Source organism: Hesperophylax consimilis, chromosome 1 (assembly GCF_061612785.1).
Source record: "Hesperophylax consimilis isolate HC1 chromosome 1, BYU_Hcon_1.0, whole genome shotgun sequence".
In the NCBI taxonomy this organism is placed as follows: Eukaryota; Metazoa; Arthropoda; class Insecta; order Trichoptera; family Limnephilidae; genus Hesperophylax; species Hesperophylax consimilis.
In genome coordinates this window covers 729,493-747,361 of record NC_142836.1, presented here as the reverse complement: position 1 = coordinate 747,361, position 17,869 = coordinate 729,493, and the positions used below count along the sequence as shown (strand labels likewise).

The following is a 17,869-nucleotide window of genomic DNA, read 5'->3' as shown; positions in this document are numbered from 1 at the left end:
TAAGAAACAGTTCATTACGGGTGCACCACTCTTGTAGCCTCATAAGATTTAATTATAATACGTAACAGTCATGGATATTTGTTATAGTTTTGTAAATTTTAAGATTGTCAAGATAGGAGTATCATAACTCCACCAAAAACGTTAGTTATATCGTTGATAAACAAGGAAAACAATACTGGACCTAAATGTGACCCCTGTGGAACACCGGTGAAAATTTCAAATTGGTGTGAATAGTGTGAGTTGAGTTTGACTGATATTTTTCTTTGGTGAAGATAACTCTCAAATCATTTCAAAATATTCCCCGTAATTCCAAGGATTCTTAGTTTATGTATAAGAATTTTATGCGAGACTTTTTCGAAGGCTTTACTAAAGTCAGTATACACTACGTCTGTTTTAAGACGCTTGTTCATGTTATTAAAAAGATATTCCTGATATATCATTAAATTTGTAAGAGTGGATCTTTTTGCCATGAAACCATATTGTCGATATGCAATCACTTTATTTAGCTTGGGCGAGAGTTTTGAGAGAAGAACGGATTCAAATAATTTAGGGATTGATGACTGTATACACATAGGTCTATAGTTAGAAATATCTGATTTGTCAGCCTTTTTAAATTGGAGACAGAAAACTTGTTTTCCATTGTTTCGGAAAGGTACCAATTTTTAGAACGACAGACGAGTTAAAAAGTTTTGTGAGAGGAGAAGTTAAGACTGATAAACATTTGGATAAGAATATTTATTTGTTTTAAGGAACATTAACAGTCTTTATATTAATTTAATACACAAAGGAGGATGCAAAAGAAACAGACCTAAAACGGGAATTCCTCCTAGTTGGGCAGTCAAAGTATTTTTTATCTACATGTGTCATTGTATCATCACCTGTACTAAATAAATAAAATAAATAAATAAATAAAAATTATAAATGTCCACAGATGGTTGATTTGGTAATATACAACTAAGTATTTAGTGAATGTAGATTAAAATATCAAAAGCAGGACTAAGTACGAGTAATAAATTTATAAGACAATTTTTATTTTTTTTTTTAAAAGAAAGACAAACATTCCCAGGTTACGAATACAATATTTGAAAATCTCCTACTACCACCACAGTAAGCTGAAAATGTTGCTTGTGTTGTGATGGAGGACTTAGCCAGCCGAGGAATTGAACACACTACGCCTGGGTGGGACCCAAACGCCATGTCAACTCGGCCACCGACTGGTCGAACTAAGTAACAAGTATAAAATGGAAGTAGAACAAATGTAATACACCTATATAATGCATTATACAAGCATATGTGTTTAAAGTATACAGGACGGAAGTGGGAGACAGGTTTTGGCGTTGTAGCGGGATGGGGGAGGAAAGGGATGAGGGAATGTTGCCGCGCAACTGAAATTAAAAAAAATAATTAATTAAAATTTAAAGATTAAATAAGGTAGAATTAATTTAATCATTATGATTTTGTGCTATTCATATGTAAAATGTGATACAATGAACTTCTGTAACGATAGTAACTAGCAGTGAATATGTCAGCATGTATGTCTATATTTGCAAGGTTTTTGTTGTAGGTACCAACTGCAGGTTCTGTTCATAAATTCGTTTTGATTGGAGTTGCATTTGTCAATACAGAAAAGGGTTTTCTGTCTGCTATACCGAAGCGGGTGTGGACATTTATTTTGCTAACCAACTCTGGGCAGTCAACTTTTGAGTTAATAATTTTGTAAAGGAGCATCTGATCAGCGACAAGCCTCCTGTTGAGTAGTTTCGTGATTTTAAAACGTTTCTCGATTTCATCGTAAGAGTTGCATATGTTGAACGATTTAAAATTGAGAAATTTTAGAAATCGCTCCTGAACTCATTCTAACCTGTTAATATAAACAATGTAGCTCGGATTCCAAACCTGTGAACAGAATTCCAGGTGTGGACGAACGTGTGAATTATAGAGAACCAGATAAGTCTTTGTGTTGTTGAAGAATTTGCATGTTCTCAGTACAAAACCTAGACTTTTGGTTGCTTTGGTGACAATATGATCAACATGTTTCTCAAATGTGAGTTTAGAGTCCAAAAGAACCCCAAGATGACGTATATAATCTTTATTATTTAGTAGCGATTCAGAAATGGTGTAATCATGCGATATTTTCACACGGTTGCGAGTGAATGTGACAATGCAACATTTCGATATATAAATAAAAAGCTTATTTCTGAGACAGTAATCAGTCAGTCGGTCAAGATCCGCTTGCAGACACAAACAGTAGTCGGGGAGCTTATAGGAAGGTATATCTTCATATCATCAGCAAAAGTAAAATTTGAGCATTGTGGAAACATGTCGTAATATCATTTATTTAGATAGAGAAAAGCAAGGGACCCAAAATGGACCCCTGAGGCACACCGGAAGTGATTATTTTCCAGATGGATGAAAATCCACCCATTGTGACAGCCTGAGACCGATTCGTTAAGTAGATATCCAACGAAGGAGATCTCCATGAACAAGTTTTCTAAGTAGAACGTTGTGGTTGATCCATGGTTGATCTTGTCAAAGGCCTTACCGGCCTTACTACAATCGGTATTACAATGCAAATGTTTTTCGTCATGTTAGAAATATTCTAGTTGTATTTTACTTGATTGCATTGCCTTCCTGTCTAATAATAATTGTGGTCTACGATTCGAAGTGATTGGTTTATTTATGATTCGAAATTCGAAGTGAGTAGTATATCCAGGGGCATTTCTCTCAGTTTTGGCCTTGAAACTCATTTTAAACCGCCACGCCCACCTCAAAATTCTTATAGAAAACGAATAATATGGCTAAAAGTTCAGATCTCATTGGTTAGAGCAAAAGGATTGGTTTGATCTCTCGCTCTCTACCATAATGACTCGTGTAACAGAAAGAGATGACGGAATTTTGCCGTTTGACAGTTTTCAAATCATTCTAACAAAATGAGAGTGGTATATTTATACACGCGGGTTGTCATTTGCTGCCGAAATACTATCATTTCACGTCGAAAATATTGCGTGTTAAAGTTGTTCGAGATAAAAATACAATATAAGCCAGTATAGTGTTAACGAGTTACAAACATATATTCAACCTGCCTACGTAAGTTCAAGTTTAAAGTGAATTGACAGTTTTTAGGTTATAATGTAACATACTTGCTCTTCCTCAACAACGTATAAATGTTATTTATTATATCGACCAACTTATTTATGTTATTGATTAGTGTTATCCTGTATTGTCTTATTGTTTTGGTGAAATTAAAGTTTTGAAACATATGTAACCATGAGTTCAAAATAGTCAGAAAAATGTCGGAATTCATCGTTGTACTGTCGGACAATCATGTTTTGGAATTTTTCTTGTAATTTTGGGTTTCTTCTTCTCAGATCAACAAGTTTCATCTTAAGGAAATAAACTGTAAAAGTTCATTTTCTTAGTCAGTTGAACCTGGCCCTCGGAAAACATTTCGACATTTTTCCGCTTCGAGGACATTTTTATTTTTATAATAGTTTTTTTGGGCTAGTGAGTGAACAGAGTAGGCTGAGAGCAATTATGTTGTCTATGGTCGCATCTTTTTTAAATGGCCTTGAGTTTCCTCTACCTTGTCTACTGCTTTGCTCCGCACGGTAGGTACTGCTTGTATATCTGTGGTTAAGTACTGTATAATTCAGTTACATACAAAAAGCCCGAAGATATCGATCTAGAGAGTGGTATATTTATGAGTATATCTATGGATTCGACTGTCAGATAGGTTTAATTTTATAGGTTATAATTTTGAAGTTTACTTCTAAAGAGAGTGGTATATTTATGCTTCTAAAAGAAAACTCGGCAAAGGTCTTTATACGAAGGGTGATGTTTTTGACATATAAATGAAAAGGCAGTGAGTTAAAAATGGCTACCTCAAATTTTATTTTCATGTTTCAAAGATCTTTATACAAACAAATATTTAAGTCTGTAAAAATTAACACCAAATTTTACTGTCGTTTACCAATTCGCCGGTTGAACTGTGAATTACCTTTGAGATATTACTCTACCAAAAATGAACCAAATGATTCCGAAGAAGAAAGAGTGAACTGCAATGTAGGAACAATTGGCCATGTCGATCATGGTAAAACTACTCTGACTGCTGCTATCACCAAAGTATTGGAGAAGGATGGCTTGGCAAAGTATATTCCTTATGACAATATTGACAAGGCTCCAGAAGAAAAAGCTCGAGGAATCACAATCAACGCTGCACACATCGGTTACAGCACCGGGAAGAGGCACTATGCGCACACGGACTGCCCGGGGCACGCGGACTTCATCAGGAACATGATCTCGGGTGCTTCACAGATGGACGGGGCCATTGTGGTGGTGGGCGCGGACGATGGCCAGATGCCTCAGACCCGGGAGCACCTCCTGCTCGCCAAGCAAGTCGGCATCACCAAGCTGGTTATTTTTATTAATAAAGCCGACTTAGTTGATTCAGAAGTAAGTATGATGCAACCCGTGTAAATGTACCTAGTATTTTAATATATGTGCAAATTCATTACTGGTAGTGCCACAATTCATTCACTCCGCTAAGTTACATTAAAATAATTTAATAAATAATACTGCTCCGTCAGCGTTACCAAAATCATCCCGACACGCAGTTCAAAACTGTTTAAATTCACCATGCACAAGTGCCAATGTGTGAATGTTATAGCAAATTGTGAATTAGTATTCCTAAACGAATTCCACCCAGAAAATTTGGATTACTTATGACTACAGTGGTGAAAGTGCAGATGCCTTGAAGGCTCTTCTCGTGTGCGGCGATAGTGCACGGGATGAGTTATATAAGCACTGCTCCAACACGTGATTGGTGTTATGAGCGTAATTTGTCATCGTTTCTGCAGACCGAGCTGTCTCGATACTGCCCAGTGCTGTCCCCGTGTAGTATATTAAAGTTTTGGGCACAACGAAATATGCACTTTTTGTTTGTACTAGAAGATAGTTCAAATATGATCTAGTGGGAATTATTACTGGAGCGTACTTTCATACATCAATGACTGGGGTACAGATGTCGTTGTGAATAATGTGAAGACTGAAGACAAGCAGTGTCCTGCCTCTGAAAGTAACCATCTGTATCATTTTAATATAGTTTTGTTAATTTATCTCATGTTTTTTTCCATGTTTTTACAGGTGTTGGAATTAGTGGAAATAGAAATGAGAGAAATGATATCAGGTTTTGGGTTTGATGGTTTCCTTACACCAGTTATTTGCGGCTCTGCTCTCTTAGCACTGAATGGTGATTCTTCAGAATTTGGTAAGTTTTTTAATTCAATGTATCAAATAAGAAGTATAATTGTGTACCTACTGTTGATAATCTTCACTGACATCAGAAGACATAGACGCAAAACTGGAAATCATGGAGGAGCTGGCTAACCACTTGACAATCTTTTTGACACCAGGAAGGTTCGAGTATGTCAAACTGACCGCTGACCAACGCAGATCGAAACAACCACACCCTACGCAGAAAAGCAAAGTTCGTTGATGTAAGGAAACGGTCTGCAGTGCAGTCCATTGTGGGACTTTTCTGCGCAAGGCCTTTTTTTTTCTAATCAGACCGTCAGGCGCTCTCTCATATTTCACTTGTCCATAATTACTGCGGGAGTAAATTATAAAACATCTTTAAGTCTCTGAATATACTGTAACAAAATATTCGATTTTGGATACAAGCTGAACATTTTTCGTCGGATTTTCAATTACGTGTACTACACAGTGAGCAATTCGCGCGCTATTGTAAAAAGTACATAGTAGTTATTCGTAAGCGAATTTTATTTTTGACTAAATAGTGATTCTACAATGGGAGTTGCCTGTAGATAGTCAGATTCATTTATTGATAAATCTCTGAAAGGGACATGCCCACACCACCTCCCCCACTCCGCGCAATGTGGTTTGTTCCCCCCGCCCTTATGGGCAGCTCTAACTTACTCTACGGTGATCTTGTTTGCTGTATGCAAGTTTGCGTTACTTGTCTTAATAATATTATCTGTATTTATTGTTCTTGCCTGTTGAGTTGTCCAATCTTGTAAACAGTATTTTGGGTGTATTAATTACAGGAGAACCATCCATAAGGAGATTACTAGATGCTCTGGACAGTCACTTTTCCATACCGGTGCGAGACGTGACGTCCCCCTTTCTGATTCCCATAGACAATGCCTTCACCGTGCCCGGCCGGGGCTCCATCGCAATCGGAACTATCAAGAGGGGGACGATCAAGAGAAACGATTCGGCTGCTCTGATGGGATTTGGAGTCAATTTTAAAACATCCATATCTGATATACAAATATTCAGACAGAGTGTTAAAACGGTTCGCATCTTTCAATTATTATATTTTATTTTATTTTAGTGTTTTACGCCCAGCCAGGATTTTACATGAATTTTAAGAACAGAATATACCAAGTGAACTATCATAAATTATACTAACAACAGTAAACTGATAAACTAAATATGAAACAATATTAGTAAAATATGTAACAGTAACATAAAATAATACAGAAACAACATATGTATAAGACAAATCACTAAAACTACATTACCAACGCTTCTATAATTTGTAGGATTCAACAAAGTGCTGGTATAGATTATGCTTATTTCTATAAATTGACTCAATAAATATGTACATCAATAGTACCCCCAAACTTGTTGCCCAGATCATGCATCCTATTGGTGTTTGAAATGTCAAAATATAACCGTACTGTTGTACGGAAAATGAAAAACTCAGTTACACGTTAAGCATTTTTATTTGAGTTAGACAATAAATTATAGATACAGGTTAAATCATTAATGAATAAGGTAGAACAATGGAATTGTACCTTGCATGATATAATCACAATCCAGTACGGCCTGGAACACGGATACTGTCTGAAAAAGAAAATCGATTCATTTCTGCGGTGAAGTTAAATTAAGGCTATTACAAATTATCAAATTAGGAACAAAACAAAGAGAGATTCTCACCTGTTTACAAATACGTGTTCTATTTTGTGTTTGAGATGTCAAGATTAAACGTTGGCAACACGTAATTTTATAACGAACCACTCGGCCTTTTGCTTCCGATTGAGAAATAAGAGTCATAATCTGACGGACATCTCGCTAATATTGGATAAACAATATATTCAAATCCGTCAAAACTACACAAGTACGGCGTAGTTTGAGATCAATATATCAAACAACCATAAATGTTCCACTCAGTCAGCATTCACTTTCAACAGTTTATTCATTCCATAGAGTTTTTCATTGGTGGATATAGTTAGGCAACAATATGACATCACAATATTTCGGTTCGGAGTTATATACCCCCCTGGTCTGTAAAATTTGCCAATCGTATGCATTTCGTATTCTTCTATTGTTATCTTATATTGACCCCAAGAGGAACTAACCTCATATTAATTTCACATCGCATTTTTTATCGTCCGTAACTAAAGACATTTCCTGTAGACCATAGACAAGATGCAGAAATAGTATTTTTCAATATTTCCCCAAATCAGTACAATTTGGGACAATTATAACTGTATCCGACTAAATGTCGTGTGCATACAGACTGTAAAAATAGGGGTTAGTTACACGCCTCAAACGACTTTGTAAATGCAAATCAATTGACTTTCGTCCTGAAAAGGACGTTTCTGGAATATACACGACTTTTGTGCAAAATGCAAATCAATTGAACCTCGTCCTGAAAAGGACGTTTCTGGTATATAGACGACTTTTGTGCAAAATGCAAATAAGTGAAAGATCGCCTTTAAAAAGGCGGTTAAGTATGTCAGCTTCTTAAGCCTCGTGGTGCCCGCCGGAATCTAGTCGATGCAGGATACTTCAGTCGATGAGGGAGAAAGGCCAATAAAATTCTCAGAACTCGGCAGAAAGGGGCTGCGGCAGGTAGCTGGTAGATGCGAAGGTCCGAGGCGTTGGTGACCCAATGGAGAAAGAGACTTTAAAATTGCTGCTTTTTGTCAAAGTTGCGACTCGACAACGGCACATAAAAAAAGGTCGGCCAAGGTCGGCGGCCCGTTTATGGCTTCTCATTGGTCGGATTTCTATAGCCGTTGGAGCGTACGAGCCAGCCTCACACCCTCAGAACCCACACTTTCTAATCGCTACCCGCCGGCCAATTGTATATTGTTTATTTTTTACAAGTTACATTTTTTTACATTTCAAGGAATTTGACAATCTTAAAGCTAGGTACACAATGCAGGGTTCCGTGAATGTGGACAATTTCAAATAGTTTTTTTTTTTTTTTCGGATTAACATTATACACAAAACAATATTTATTTATTACTTCAAATATAAAATAGTAGCGACAGATATAAACAAAAACAATATAAACTCATTCTTAAAATATAACGCACAAGCGTCCAATATAATAACTAACACCATAATTCATGCATTTATAATTTCTTTTTTGTGTAAAACCTAAAAATATGGGATAAAAGCTGAAATACAGGTGTATTAATGGCTTACCACAGTAAGCAGTTTATATGTTTCAGTAAATATTCTGAGATATGATCTTTGGAATAAGCGCGGCTGAATCCCAAACGGAATGCCCGGAAATGTCTATTTCTGAAGGCATTTAAAGAGATATATTTCTTATCCCTAACCAGAGTTTATTAACCTAAGCTAAATACTTATATTGACTAACCATATCGTACAAATGACTTAAAAGTAACTTTGCAGGCATCAGCAGGAGACAATGTGGGCATCTTAATCCGTGGAGTGCGCATGAAGGAGATTGAGCGAGGAATGGTTCTGTGCGCGTACGGCAGCGAGCAGCTCAGCAACAGCTTCATCGCGGAGTTCTACCTGCTGAGCAAAGGGGAGGGCGGAAGGTCTCGGCCCATCAGGGCCAAAGGATATATCCAGCAGATGTTTAGCGCCACTTGGGACATTGCCGCAAGAATTGATCTATGTAAGCAATTGTATAATCATTGTTTCCCCCTTATTCCTGGATTCCCGTCTTGGGATATTTCAGAGGCCTCTATCATACTTTGTAGGATGCAGTTGTTTTCTCCTTATTCCTGGATTCCCGTCTTGGGATATTTCAGAGGCCTCTATCATACTTTGTAGGATGCAGTTGTTTTCTCCTTATTCCTGGATTCCCGTCTTGGGATATTTCAGAGGCCTCTATCATACTTTGTAGGATGCAGTTGTTTTCTCCTTATTCCTGCATTTCCGTGTTTGGGGTTTTGTACACGGTCGAACATTTGTCACATGAGAACAGCACGGCTGTGGAACGATTTGCCGGCCTCTGTGTTTCCCCCTCTCCTCGTGGAGTTAGTGGAAAAAATCGAGTATTGTGGCTCTTCTGACACGACTGTCAATAAATTCACACGCATGTTATAGTCGTTCGTACATCTATAAAGAAAAATTGTCAAGAGAGTTGAAATAATGAGCCAAATATTATGTACGTTGAATAATATTGTATTTGAAAATAATAAATTTGAAATTAGTGGACGAGAGAGAGATGCTGATTCCGGGGGAGCATGCATCGGTGCGCCTGACGCTGCTGTCGGGCATGATCCTGTCCCACGCACAGCCCTTCACTATCCGGGAGAACAACGTCACGGTGGGCACCGGTTGCATCACCCGCATCCTGCCCTTCCTCACGCTGCCCATTTACAACAACCTCAGCAGCTTGCCAGACACTCCCACTGAGGCCGCCTAAATTACTTAATGCCTGTGACATATTATTTATTTATTAAATTATGTATATAATAAAAAGTTCTATCTGTATTTTGACGATACACAAGCTCTGGGCACTTATTTTACAAATCCATAATCTAGTATTCCAGACTGATTATTGTTACACCGGCCATTAGGCTAATTGAGTTAAAAAATTGAATTGGAACAAAATCGTCTCATCACCTACACATTTGAGGAGCATGAAGGATAAAGGTTGGCACATAGCACTCTTTTTAGGATGAATTGCCTAATACAAAAAAAAAAAAAAAGGATAAAGGTAAGCAATGTAACTCAACTTCAAAAGAAAATTTTTCAAAAAAAAATTTTTTTTGTAGTTTGAAAATACAGTAGATAATAAAAGTTTTAAAATCATATAATATGATCAATTTACGATTTATTCTTATTAGAAATGCTTATGAGGAGGAGTACCTGAGAAAATCTTTCAGAAAAATACCTAATTAGGGTTATTTGGGGTCAGGTGCTTTCTAGTATTCTAATATCTAATTAGGATTTTTTGGTGTCAGGTGCTTGTAGTATTGTACTGGACGGGAGTCCGCACAAGACTGTAGATTTGGGCGCCGGTTCCAAACCGTGTCTTCAACCGATGAGAATGCTCCTTTACGGCCGATGATGATGATAGTTGTTTGAAATTATTTCAATCTGCCTCCCGCACCCGGTGCTCGGTGAATGTTGGGCACTGGGTGTGCTGTCGTCTCTGCTCACTTCTGGCGTTGGCGGTTTTCCTGAGCAGGGCCGGCTGGTCTTGATGAGGTAACACCAGAAGGTTTGGAGCAGAAGACTAGGCGAGGTGAGGCAGTTGGTGGGCAGGAGTCACTTGTTGATAATAAAACGCTTGTTTTGGTGGTAAAGTTGAACTGATTTAATATTTTTAAGTTTGCTGCTTATATTCTATAAGGCTGACTCGCAGCCGACATTTGGCTGTCGGCCGAAAAAGGGTGGGGATTCTATCCGCGCCACAAACGCGTACATAGGCCACCGTAAAATGTTGCATATTCATTTTGCCGGTGGTATAGCCGAAGGCAGACTCTTGAATTTGGGAGTTTGCAAAGATTTTGCAAGCCTCTGTGTTTCCTCCCTCCTACAACATGGGACTCTTCAAGACCCATGTTCACTCCTTCCTCTCCACAAAAAGACCCTCCACACAGAATCCCCAAAGATGACATAGGCCCTGAGGGAAATTATTTTCTTCAGGGCCTCCTGTGTGGAGTTAATATAAAAAAAAAAAAAAAGCTCGCCTGAATTACAATTACATAGTTTTATTACATAGCAGTTATAACAATGTGTATCTTGACAACTAGATTTTTAGTTTGTCAAGATACGACAAAAAATAAGAAATGTTTGTAAAATAAAAGTGTAAAAATGATCTTGAAGCGATCAAATTTGTAAAATGGTTAAGTTAGTATTTTTCGCAGGTCCCCCGTGACATAGCGCTCAGAAAGAGAAAAGATTCATTATGCTATGAGGTTCCTGGATTTTTGTAGAGGCAAATAAGTAAAAATAATTGTACAAAAATGGTTACACAAATTCGTTAAAAAACGGCATTTTAAATATCGCCTCAATGGTAGCATATCGCAAATAGTGTTTATTTAACTACCGCCGAGGAGATGTACAAGTAAAAAATAGGTATTGGTAACATTTAGTAAATTGTTATTTGTTAGTAATAGAAAAATCTGAACATCGTACCGCTCGGCCGGGGTACGTGCGCGATACGGTACTGATGCTTTTTGGGGTCAGAATTTTCAGGCCATTTTAGCCGAAACGGGATACAAAATGGGCAGTGGCGGGGAGTGAGGAATTTGCCAGTGGCGTGGAGTTGGCACATTTTATAAATGTAAACATATTTTGACAAAATGAAATAATGTGGCCAACAACGTCCGTTACAAGTATTATAATTTTAGACTTTATACTATTCTAATTTAAATACCCAACTAATAAGTTCCTGGAAAATGTGAAACAAATACTAAAGTCATGTAAAACTAAAATATTCCATGACGATTCATATGATCGAGTAAAATTTTTAACTAAAAACTCTAAAACCCCAAAACTATATGGTTTCCTTAAAGTACACAAAAACAATAGTCCCATCAGCCCAGTAGTTTTATGTTGTAATGCCCCAAATTTTAAAATATATTCTTTATTACTAATGCGTTTCAAAATACCAATGTTTTTACACCTCACAATATGATTAAAAACTCGTTTTCATTAGTTTAAGAATTGAAAGATGTGGTTCTCCTTTAAACTAATTTCTTTTGATATTGTTAATTTGTTTCCCAGTGTTCCTTTAGAAGAGAGTAAATGTTTATTTCTGATTTGCTAAATAGTTCTGGTCTATCTTAAGACCTTATAAAAGATCTTACTTCCTTGTTTAATATTTGCCTGAATTAAAACTATTTCCAATTTAACAATATTATAATATATCAGCAACGGGATGGCCTAGCAATTGGGGCTCCTACCAGTCCTCTGATTGCTGATGTATTCAAGGATAGCTTTTAGAGTAAAATTTTATCCAGTACCTTACCTCTTATTAAAAATGTCATGTGTTGGAAAAGATATGTTGATGATGTTTTTTGTATATGGACAAGGACAGAGCGTCAACTGAATTCCTTCCTCAAACTTATAAACTCTTACCATGAAAAGATTAAATTCACATTAGAGATAGGCAACAATTCTACTTTTTAAATTTTTTAGTCCTTACCTTATCGGTGGTTAATAATAAAATTAATTTTAAGATTTTTAGAAAACCGTCCTTCACTGACATTGTCATATACACATCAAATCATCCAAATTCCCATAAACACTCCGCATTTCATTCAATGGTCCATCGTTTGGTCACGATAGCAATGTCTAATATTAATCTCGCTAAAGAACTGTAAATATCTTTATCAAAATTAATGTACTGTGCTAATGTGGGTTACTAACGCCATCTAGACGTAATAATGTAAAGCCTTCAGTGTTCAAATAAAACGTTCCAGTTCGTACTGTCTCCTCAAAACTCGTGTTTGATTTACAGGTTATGGGCCCAGAGTCTTTCGTTTTAAAAGTAAAAGTTAAAGTTGTTTTTCTTAATAACGTGTTGAAACAAAGTTAGGGAAGTGTTATTCAGTGAATGCAATAATAGTTTGCAAGAATGGCATCGAACTATCTAGTAAATGTTCCAAAACTTAAAGGCCGGGAGAACTACAACGAGTGGACCTTTGCCGCGGAGAATTTTCTAATTCTGGAGGATTTGCAGCATAGCATCAATCCAGTTACCGGGAAGACATTAGAAGCCGCAGATGATGCAAAAACAAAAGCCAAACTAATTATGACTATAGACAGTGCGTTGTATGTACATATAAAAGACGTGAAAACTACGTTGGAACTATGGAACAAGTTGAAGTCATTATTTGATGATTCTGGATTTACAAGAAGAATAGCTCTGTTACGTAATTTGATCTCTATTCGCTTGGAAAACTGTGCTTCAATGCAATCATATGTAACGCAAATGGTCGAAACGGGTCAGAAATTGAGTGGGACAGGATTTGGCATCAGTGATGAGTGGGTCGGTTGTTTATTGTTGGCTGGGTTATCAGAAAAATTTATGCCAATGATAATGGCAATCGAGCATTCAGGAATCAAAATTACAACGGACGCCATTAGAACGAAACTCATCGACATGGAAACGGAAGTGACAGTGACAGACCGTCACAATTACAGTGAAGCTAGCAGTGCATTCGTAAGCGGTTCGCAGAAGTACCAATATAAGAAAAATAAACCCGCTCACAAAAGTCAAACTAATCAACATGTCAATGTAAATGTCAAAAGTCATGTGAAATGTTACCGGTGTAAACAACCAGGACATTATAAAAATCAATGTCCGAGTAATGAAAACACGAATGCGAAAGTTTTTCAACGTCAACAAACTAATGCATTCAGTGCGGTGTTTTTAAGTGGACAATTTAACAAAAATGATTGGTATGTTGACTCAGGTGCAAGCATGCACCTGACAACAAGTAAAGAATGGATTCAGAATGTTGCGGATCACAAAATAGATGAAAAAATTGTTATTGCCAATAATGAAAAACTGAAAGTGTCGTGTTCAGGTGATGTAATTATTGTAACAAAATGTGGTGATATGCAGGTACTGCAAAAGCAGTGGCAGTGAACGCAACCGTTCTGCGATGTAAAAGACAATTGACATTCAATTAGAACGCCAGTTAGAATACAAGCTATTTCGGCAAGATGTCAAATATTAAACTCGGAGATTTATTAAGGTGTTTTAATGGCGAGAGCGACGTTATTCAGTGGATAACAAAAGTCGAGTTGGTTTTAAAAATTAAAGAAGTAAAGGATGTGTGCGCGATCATCCCGATGTTTCTGGAGGGACCTGCATTTGCTCTCTACAATGAGCTGAGTGCAGAGGATAAGGGCAATGGTGACGCCATCAAAAATGCGTTGATTTGTGCCTTCGCAACAAACCCGTTTCTGGCCTATGAGGAGTTCGTGAGGCGCACATGGCGTGATGAGCCGGTCGACGTCTATATGACGGACCTGAGGAGGTTGGCAAGGCTAGCGGGTGTGACGTCGGATGCTCTCCTCATGAAAGCTTTCATAGTGGGTCTGCCTTCAGTGGTATCACGTGAATTGCGCGCGCAGCCAAAAGTAGAGACAATGCCGCTGTCAACAATCATGGAGCGTGCTAGAGCTCTTATGGCAGAGCTCGTGGATCAGCCTGTCGTGGCGGTGGCTCAGGGCCAACAAAAATTTGTCGCAATATCTCCAAATGCAAGACGGCGTTGTTTTAAATGTGGTGGGCCACACATGGTCAAATTCTGTTGTGAGCAGCTGAAAAGTGTCTGTTGGAACTGCGGAAAAGATGGTCACTTGGCCAGGCACTGTGGGAAGGGAAACGGAAGCAGGAGAACTGGTGCGCCGGCAGCTCTTCTGAATCAAGAATAAAGGCGCTACCAATAATCCAAGTTGCAGTCAATGGAAAGCAGGTGCGTGCACTCGTTGACTCAGGGTGTTCTCGTACAGTAGTGATGAGTGGACTGTGTAGTGTACAAGGTCCTGGTTGTGATTTGATTGCTGTTGATGGCAGTCGTGTATTTTGTGAGGGGCGAGGTGTCGCCAAGATAGTAGTGCATGGTGTGTCGCTACTGGTAGACTGTGTGGTGGTGAAAAAACTATTAAGTGCAGTCGATGTTATACTGGGCATGGACGTTATCGAAGAACTGGGTGGTGTTACGATAATGCGCGATAGGGTAGAGTTCGTAAGAAGCAGACTAGACGAGTACAGTGCGAATTGTGTCGAGTCTGGTGAAACCTCGGAAGACAGAATATCTGTTGAGAACAAGGATTTTAAAGCTACATTCAACGGAAGAAACTGGTGCGTGAGTTGGGTGTGGAGAGGTTCTCCTGCTGAATTAGAAAACACTGTAGAGTGCTATAGAAGCACTAAGTTACCAGAAGCGGAGGCAGCTTTTGAAGAAGAGATTCAAAGGTGGATCTCCCAGGGCTGGCTCAGGCCATGGAAGGGAAGCTCCGGTGGTATCCTTCCTTTAATGGCTGTGATCCAAAAGAACAAAGGAAAAGTACGTCCTGTCTTGGATTATCGTGAACTCAACGAGAGTGTTCAGTGCCATACTGGTGAGGATGTAGCAGTGTGTGATGAGACACTTCGGAAGTGGAGGAAGCTACGTGAACCTCTAAAGTTGCTTGATCTCCAATCAGCATATTTACAAGTGCACATTGACGAAAAACTTTGGAAGTACCAACTCATTAAGTATAAAGGCAAAACATACTGTTTGACAAGATTAGGTTTTGGGTTAAAGTGTGGTCCCAAAATCATGACACGGATTGTAAACGAGGTGCTCTCGCTGGACGAAAGGGTGCGACGGGGCACAGATAGCTACATCGATGACATTATAGTGAATGAAAACATAATATCAGCTGAAGAGGTTGCGGCACACTTGCATACTTACGGTCTCGTAACTAAGCCTCCCGAGAAGCTGGAGGGCGCAAGAGTACTCGGATTGCGTATTGAACGTGATAAGGTCGGACGTCTTATATTTAGAAGAGGCAATGACATTCCCATAATGCAAGAAGGATCGCACCTGAGTAGAAGGGAATTATTTTCTATCTGTGGCAAGCTGACTGGGCACTATCCTGTGTGTAGATGGTTAAGGACAGCCTGCAGCTTCATGAAGAGAGAGTGTCAAGGCCAGGCATGGGATGATTACGTTGGCGACAGGGCCCAACAAATGGCTGAAGAGCTTCTGGTGAGAGTGAGAATTGACGATCCTGTAAAAGGGGAGTGGCTAGTGCCTGAATCATTAGGTGATGCCAGAGTTTATTGTGATGCAAGTAATCTGGCCCTTGGAGTTACCTTGGAAATTGAGGGAAGAACTGTTGAAGACGCCGCATGGCTGCGTAAGACAACCGATGTAGCGCATATTAACATAGCGGAGCTAGATGCTGTCCTGAAGGGATTAAACCTAGCTCTCAAGTGGAATCTTCAAGTTGTGGAAATAATTACAGATTCGGCAACGGTTTTGTGCTGGGTGAAATCTACACTTACCGGGAGTAGTCGTGTAAAAGTTTCTGGCATGTCAGAGATGCTCGTCAAGCGGCGTCTGGGATTGGTGAAGGAGATTGTAGAAGAATTTAATCTCACATTGTCGATCACCCTTGTAGAGTCTTGTAAAAATAAAGCCGATGTACTTACTAGGGTCTGCAAGGCCTGGGTAAAGAGTAGCCATGACAGGAAACGTCATGAAAGAGACTTACAATCTTCAGAGTATGAAGAGAGGTTGGAGATACTTGAAAAAGAAACTGGAGAGCAAATATGTGCTTTAAGCGTAGAAGCTTTACATGCTCAGCATCATTTTGGAGTAGAGCGAACGCTTCATCTTGCCCGGCTGGTTGATCCCGAGGTGAGAAGAGAGGACGTCGATAGATGCGTACGTAACTGCATACAATGCAGGACAATTGACCCACCGCCGTCAACCCATGAAGCGGGTAACCTCAATGTTGCAACAAATTGGAGTCGCTTGGCAGTTGATGTCACTCATTTCGGTAGGAAATGTTTCTTCACACTCATCGATTGCGGGCCAAGTAGATTTGCCGTGTGGCGGGAAATCGAATCAGAGAACGCAGTTTCGATTGTCAAAAATCTGGAAGAAGTGTTTCGGGAAAGAGGCCCGCCCAGTGAAGTTCTCATGGACAATAGTACTGCGTTTCGTTCCTATAGTGTTGCAGATATGTGTAAGAGATGGAATGTACGTCAAAGATTTCGCGCGGCATACCGTCCAGCAGGAAATGGTATAGTTGAACGACATCATCGAACAATAAAGAGAACTGCAGCCAGAAGTGGAAGCGATCCTCTGCAGGCAGTATTTTGGTATAATTTGGCTGCGAAGAGTCAGAAGGATGAGGGTGTTGCGCCTTCTAGCTCGGTTCACACTTATTCATGGAGGCACCCTTCTGCGCAAGTGAATATAGAAGAGGAAGTATCGACTGAGTTTGAAGTGGGCGATGTCGTTGCGGTCAAACCAGTAGACAAAAGATGTACATCACGCTGGAGGCAAGGAAGGGTGACAGGACTTAATTCAGTCAACAATATCATAGTTGATGGTGTACCAAGACATGTGCTTGACCTGCGGAAGATGCCTGACAGAGAACGAACTGAGTCTGAAGAGAGATGCGAGGAATTGGCCGCAAGTCCCACCGTAAATCTTCTCGATGTGTTTGAAGAGGACAGTGAAGAAGAAGGAGAGACCAGTACAGAAGGACGACCCACTAGGGTGCGAAGGCCTCCGGGCTGGTTAAGTCAATTTGTACAGTGATGACGACATCAGGAGGGCGTGTGGTGATATGCAGGTACTGCAAAAGCAGTGGCAGTGAACGCAACCGTTCTGCGATGTAAAAGACAATTGACATTCAATTAGAACGCCAGTTAGAATACACAAAAAATCACAAAAGTGAATTTGAAGTTTTTTTTTTTTTATTTTTATTCTTTATTTTGGCTTTCACCCATTAAGGGCCATCTCAAAACATTTTTCGAAACTTTACGCCGATAGATGGTGTTATTTTCAATATCGTCTAATAAAACACTTTTAACACGTTATGCTTTATAATATTGAGATGAATTATTGGTTTGCGAACGTATATAAGTAATATTAATCTGTAT

General features: G+C 39.0%; 2 protein-coding genes across 2 annotated transcripts; both read left to right on the top strand.

The window, feature by feature from the left end:
* Positions 1-3,724: 3,724 nt before the first annotated feature.
* On the top strand, positions 3,725-9,745 carry LOC149426084 (uncharacterized). The gene is made up of 5 exons (XM_089635600.1): positions 3,725-4,452; positions 5,143-5,266; positions 6,063-6,313; positions 8,674-8,905; positions 9,447-9,745. Exons 1-5 carry the CDS (start codon positions 3,874-3,876, stop codon positions 9,659-9,661), a joined length of 1,401 nt encoding a protein of 466 aa, XP_089491726.1. The 5' UTR covers positions 3,725-3,873; the 3' UTR covers positions 9,662-9,745.
* Positions 9,746-14,049: 4,304 nt separating this feature from the next.
* On the top strand, positions 14,050-17,525 carry LOC149426083 (uncharacterized). Its single transcript, XM_089635227.1, has 3 exons — positions 14,050-14,431; positions 14,524-16,334; positions 17,100-17,525. Exons 1-3 carry the CDS (start codon positions 14,050-14,052, stop codon positions 17,523-17,525), a joined length of 2,619 nt encoding a protein of 872 aa, XP_089491353.1.
* The last annotated feature ends 344 nt before the right edge of the window (positions 17,526-17,869 follow it).